The sequence below is a fragment of the Oryctolagus cuniculus genome, chromosome 7 (assembly GCF_964237555.1).
Source record: "Oryctolagus cuniculus chromosome 7, mOryCun1.1, whole genome shotgun sequence".
Classification (NCBI taxonomy): Eukaryota; Metazoa; Chordata; class Mammalia; order Lagomorpha; family Leporidae; genus Oryctolagus; species Oryctolagus cuniculus.
Genome location: NC_091438.1, coordinates 151,339,009 through 151,344,361, shown reverse-complemented (window position 1 = coordinate 151,344,361; position 5,353 = coordinate 151,339,009). Strand labels below are relative to the sequence as shown.

The following is a 5,353-nucleotide window of genomic DNA, read 5'->3' as shown; positions in this document are numbered from 1 at the left end:
CCTGGAACCATAGAGTTGAGGCCGCTCGCCAGGCCTTCGGTAGGGCGCTCAGTGCCCGGAGGACTCCAGGACGCTCCGGCAAGCCGCCCTGCAAGCACAGGCGAACCCGTGAGCGGCGGCACGGCCAGGGGAGACAGGTCGCAGGGCAGATCGGGTCAGGCACACGCGAGGGCAGCCTCCAAGGCGCGTCCCAGAGGCCCCCGCGCCGCCGGGGTCCTAGCGAGCCGCACCACTTTCAGCCGCACGTGGCTCCAGCGCGATGCCCAAGTCCAAGCGGGACAAGAAAGGTGGGCCGAGCGGGAGACGGGACCCAGCGGTGGGGCTTTGGGGCGGCGGGGCCCGGAGCGCGTCCCCGGGACGTCCGTGGGGAGCTCGCCGCGAGCTGGCGTGGGTCCCGGGGCGGCGGGATCACCGGCGGGAGCTGGAGCCCGGGCGGGGAAACCAGCTCTGTGGCCTGGCTTCCAGCGCTTTTGCGAGCGTCCAGGCTGGGCCGCGTCCCCCACCGCAGCCTCTCCCCGTTTTCCCTCTGTCTCTGCGCTCCCGCCGCCCTGGCTGCCTTTCCCGAGCTGCGGAACAGGCGTGTCCCCGCGTCTGACTCTCTGCTTGCGTTTCCTTTAGCCCCACGCACGCAGATGCCCCCGTCCCCATATGCCTGGACTTTGTCCGTCCAGGAGAGGTGCCTCCTGAGACACCGTTCCTGGCGTCTGTCACTCGGGAGCTTTGGCATCTTCAACAGTGCTTAAGGGTCTGGGACTTGTTGGGCATTGGAGGATGCGGCACTTAGGACAAGGACGTCCTCGCTAATCGCTTTAGTCGTGCACTAATCACGGATCCCCCAAGGTATAAGAAGCGGGATAAACGGGGTTTGTCAGATCGTGGTGGCCCTCGTGGAATAAACGTGGTGCAAAGAGGTGGAAGTGACATCCTGTGTAGTGCGGTTCCGGGAGGGCCCCACTGACGAGCAGAAGCCTGGGCGGTCTCGGGGGGAACGCGCCGTGCAGGGTCCCGAGGTAGGGAAACGCCTGGCTTCCTGGAGCTTAATCCGAGCGGCGATGGGAGGGGTCTTTAGTGTCAGAGGCTGGTAGCCTGGGTGAAGGTGGGGGCAGAGGGCGAGTAAGGCTGACGCTGGCCGAGTGGGAGCAGCGGGTATCGTGGGAGTGAGTGGCTGTGTTTCATTTGCCCTCCTCTCTCACACTGGCCGCTGACTGGTGTGCTCGCCTTTGTCCGCTGTGCCTTGTGCAGAGGGACTGCGAGTGCCGGGCAGGGTGCGCAAGGGGACATTGCCGGTGGTGCTGTGTTAGGTGTTTGGCAGGATTTGATTCCTGGTCAGATCTGGCACGTGGCAGCTCCTCTGGGTAGGGGACACATAACAGCCCGGCTTGCCACAGCTCAGGCCGGCCGGAGCAGGCCTCTGCGCGTCCCGGCCGAGAGCAGGACAGCAGCCGGAGCACGCCTCACCTGGGACTGGAAGTAGAGACTTGGGGGTCAGCCCAAGGGGCTAAGGGACTCCAGACCCGGGAACGCTGGGACGTAGGCCTCCAGGGACGCTGCGAGAAGCGACGGCAGCAGAGGCCTGGCTGCCTCCCCTCAGGCCGCCTGGTCCAGCCGAGCTACTGAAGCGGAGAAGGAGATGGGTCCCCAGGGCGGAGAAGGAGATGGGTCTCCAGGCGTGCGGATGTCTGATCGTCACTCCGCTTGTTTTCCCTTGTGGTAGTGTCCTTAACCAAAACTGCCAAGAAGGGCTTGGAGCTGAAGCAGAACCTGATAGAAGAGGTGAGCGCCTGTTCTTGACTCTCGGAGCTTGCGTTGGGTGGGTTTCGAAGGGCGGACACAGGCGCCCGTTTCCTCCTGAGCAGCCCCCCGGCAGGACTGGTGCGGTGAGGCCCTGCAGCTTGGCCGCGTCTCAGGCCAGGTGGTCGCACGTGTTTTCCCACTGCGTCCTAGTGATGGGCTGGCCATCTCAGAGCTGGGGTAACTGACGCTTGGGTTCAGCAGGATGCCCGCCATCCGAACACGGGGGGTCACCAGGAGTGGGTGACCACACTGCTTCCGACCTGCCAGTCCCGGGCCCCGGGCTGGGTGAGCGCAGGGTCTCCTGCACCAGTTGCATTGCTTAGGGCTGGAATTTCACCCGAGCCGCTTCCCCTGAGAGCAGATAAGTCCTCATGTTTCTCCTTAGTGGGACCCTCCCCAGAGCGAGTAAACGTTTCTGGGTTACCCTTGGACAAAGCAGAGAAGTGTTGTCTGCTATGATTGCAGATGAGTTGGGGTGGGGTAGAGCCATGGGGTCTGGGCTACTGGCTCCACTTTGGCCATACCCAGCGGTCCTGGTTTCGGTAATGGAGGTAAAGGGACAACAGGGTCAGGGCGTCCAGGTCCTAGGGCTTGTGCAGTTATGGGGCCCAAAGCAGAGGCTTTCCCATTGGAGACCAGAGCGGTGCCCAGCCCATGCCGTCCCTGGGATCCGGGCAACTCCCTGACTTACCCCACAGCTGCGGAAATGCGTGGACACGTACAAGTACCTGTTCCTCTTCTCCGTGGCCAACATGAGGAACAACAAGCTGAAAGACATCCGGAACGCCTGGAAGCACAGCCGGTGAGCCGGTGCCTGGGTCCCACGGCGCCCCACCCTGGGACTCCTAGCCAAGGCGAGGCTGGCTTTGAGCTCCGCAGAGGCAGGAAGTGGTTGTTAACGCAGGGATGGTTGGGATGTGGCCCCTAATGCTGGAGCTCGGGCCTTCTAGGAGCACCGCGCCAGGTTTAGAGCTGTCGTCTGTGCTCGGGGGCACACCCAGCGCTGTCCTGGCTGGGGTCGTGCTCGTGCGGACGGCTCTGGGGTGGCTCTCTGGCTGCGCTGGCTCTGGTTCAGGCTGTGGCACGTGCCTCTTCCATATGCCCAGGCCAGGAGGGGTCCCACACAGAATGCACAGCGTGCCCGTGGACAAGATACGGCCGTTGTCGGGGGGAGATAGTGGAAGAGTCCCTGGGCCGGGCACAGAGTGTGGTGGGCTGTGGTGTGGAGAAGTGGGGTCCTCTGGCCATGCCCCCTGGGCCTGGGTCAGCGTGGTGCTGGAGACCTGGGCTGGTTGATGTTGACCTGGGCGGGTCCCTCACAGACACCTTGTTTTCTCGGTAGGATGTTCTTTGGCAAAAACAAGGTGATGATGGTGGCTTTGGGCCGGAGCCCAGCTGATGAGTACAAAGATAACCTGCATCAGGTACATCACCAGCCCTCGGCGGGGGGGGGGGGGGGGGGGGGGGGGCAGAGCTGCCTACTGCTGCTCCCCATGTGCCCCGAGCCACGTGGCGGCCCCTGGTAGGGAGAGCAGGGCTCGGGTTTTCCATAACCTCCAGACCGAGGGAGCAGCCGCCTTCCCCCAGCCCACGATGTCTCGCGCCCTGGCCACGCGTCCCCGGTGGGTGCAATCCCTCTGGTAGAGCGCCGGTGCTGGCCCGGTGCGAGCGGACTGGCACGCTGTGGCTTGCAGGTCAGCAAGAAGTTGCGGGGTGAAGTCGGCCTCCTTTTCACAGACCGCACCAAGGAGGAGGTGAATGAGTAAGTGGGGGGGACCGGAGGAGGACGGCAGGGGAGGGGGGACCCCAGGAGGGGTGCCACTGCCTTGGAACTGGCCCCTGGAAGCGTCCTCACAGGTGGGTGGGCTGTGACCAGGCCCTTCTCTGCCCTCTGCACGGAGTTGCCGGCTGGCAGCTGGCCAGTTCTGGGGGAGGGGCCACGAGGAGCCCCCCCTCCCACTACTTTCTTCTTCCCTAAGGTGGTTCACAAAGTATGCGGAAATGGACTACGCGCGAGCTGGGAACAAAGCCACTTTCACCGTGAGCCTGGACCCAGGGCCGCTGGAGCAGTTCCCCCATTCCATGGAGCCACAGCTGAGGCAGCTGGGCCTGCCCACTGCCCTCAAGAGAGGTATGGCTGTCCCCGCAGCTCATGGCCACGGCTAAGGGCGCAGGGGTCAAGCACCTCCATTCTGGCTCAGCGAAGCATTTCTTGCTGCTGCCGTTTTGATTCATTTATTTGACAGGCAGAGTGACAGGTTTTCCACCTGCTGGTTCACCCCCCAGGTGGCCCCAGCAGCTGTGGGCCCGGCTGAAACTGGGAGCCTAGAGCTCCACCTGCGTCTCCCATGTGGGTGGGAGGGGCTGAGGCACTTGATTAGCAGGAAGCAGCACTCTGGTGTGGGATGGGGGTCCCCAGCAGCCGCTCACCCACCCCTCAGCGAGGTATTTCTGTAAGCCCCACCCTGTTAGGTGACAGTGAGTGAAGAGTGCCCGCTCACAGCTGGGGTGAAAGTGGATGGCACTTGCAGCCAGGGCGTGCGTGGGAGGGCTGCAGGGGGCAGCCGCTGCCTCGTGTGCTGGAGCTGGGAAGGCGGAGGAGCTTGCCTGATTCTTGCCAACTCTGCGCAGTGAGCAGCAAGGCTGTGTGGGCCATCCGTGCCCGGAGTAACTCGGGGCCAGCGTTATGGCACAGCTTTTCAAGTCGCCACTGGCGACACTGACAAGCTATATTGGAGTGCCAGTTCAAGTCCCAGAAACTCTGCTTCCAATGCAGCTTCCTGCAAATAAAGCAGCAGATGCTGGCCAAAGTGCCTGGTTCCCTGCCACCCGTGAGGGAGACCAGGATGGAGTTCCAGGCTCCTGGCTTCAGCCTGGCTCAAACCTGGCTGTTCCAGGCATCTGGAAAGAACCAGTGAATGGAAGGTCTCTCTCTCCCTCTCTCTCCCTCTCTCTCCCTTTCTCTCCCTCCCTTCCTCCCTCTCTCCCTCCCCCCCCTCCCCTCCCCACAAATAAAGTCATAACTTTAGAAGTAACTCGGGGCCACCTCCGCAGGTGTGGTGACCCTGCTGTCTGACTATGAGGTGTGCAAGGAGGGCGACGTGCTGACGCCGGAGCAGGCCCGGGTCCTGGTGAGTCTGTCCGCGGGGCTGTGCTGGGAGCATCCCTCTTGCCTGCCACGGGCATCCCCCCCCACACCGGATCTGCGCTCGCGTCTCCCAACTCCCGGCTTGCCGTGTCTCTTGCAGAAGCTTTTTGGGTATGAGATGGCTGAGTTCAAGGTGACCATCACATACATGTGGGATGCCCAGTCTGGAAGGTTCCAACAGATGGGAGACGACTTGCCAGAGGGCATGTCCGAGTCGGCGACAGAGTCGGAGGAAGATGAGAATGACTGAGTTGTGGCCTCTGGACGGCAGGGCTTGGCTGGACGTGCGGCGGTGCCGGGAGCAGCTGTGACTGAAGTCAAGGGAGGGCCACGGGGACTGTGCTTCTGCAAAGAATAAACTCCACCCACAGGCGCTCCCTGTGGACGAGAGACTTTTCCCCGGAGAGAGGC

At 63.1% G+C, this 5,353-nt stretch overlaps 1 protein-coding gene across 1 annotated transcript; it reads left to right on the top strand.

Moving 5' to 3' along the window:
* Window positions 1-138: 138 nt before the first annotated feature.
* On the top strand, window positions 139-5,346 carry MRTO4 (MRT4 homolog, ribosome maturation factor). Its single transcript, XM_002716008.5, has 8 exons — window positions 139-287; window positions 1,715-1,773; window positions 2,493-2,596; window positions 3,137-3,218; window positions 3,489-3,556; window positions 3,774-3,925; window positions 4,849-4,925; window positions 5,043-5,346. Exons 1-8 carry the CDS (start codon window positions 260-262, stop codon window positions 5,190-5,192), a joined length of 720 nt encoding a protein of 239 aa, XP_002716054.1. The 5' UTR covers window positions 139-259; the 3' UTR covers window positions 5,193-5,346.
* Window positions 5,347-5,353: the final 7 nt, after the last annotated feature.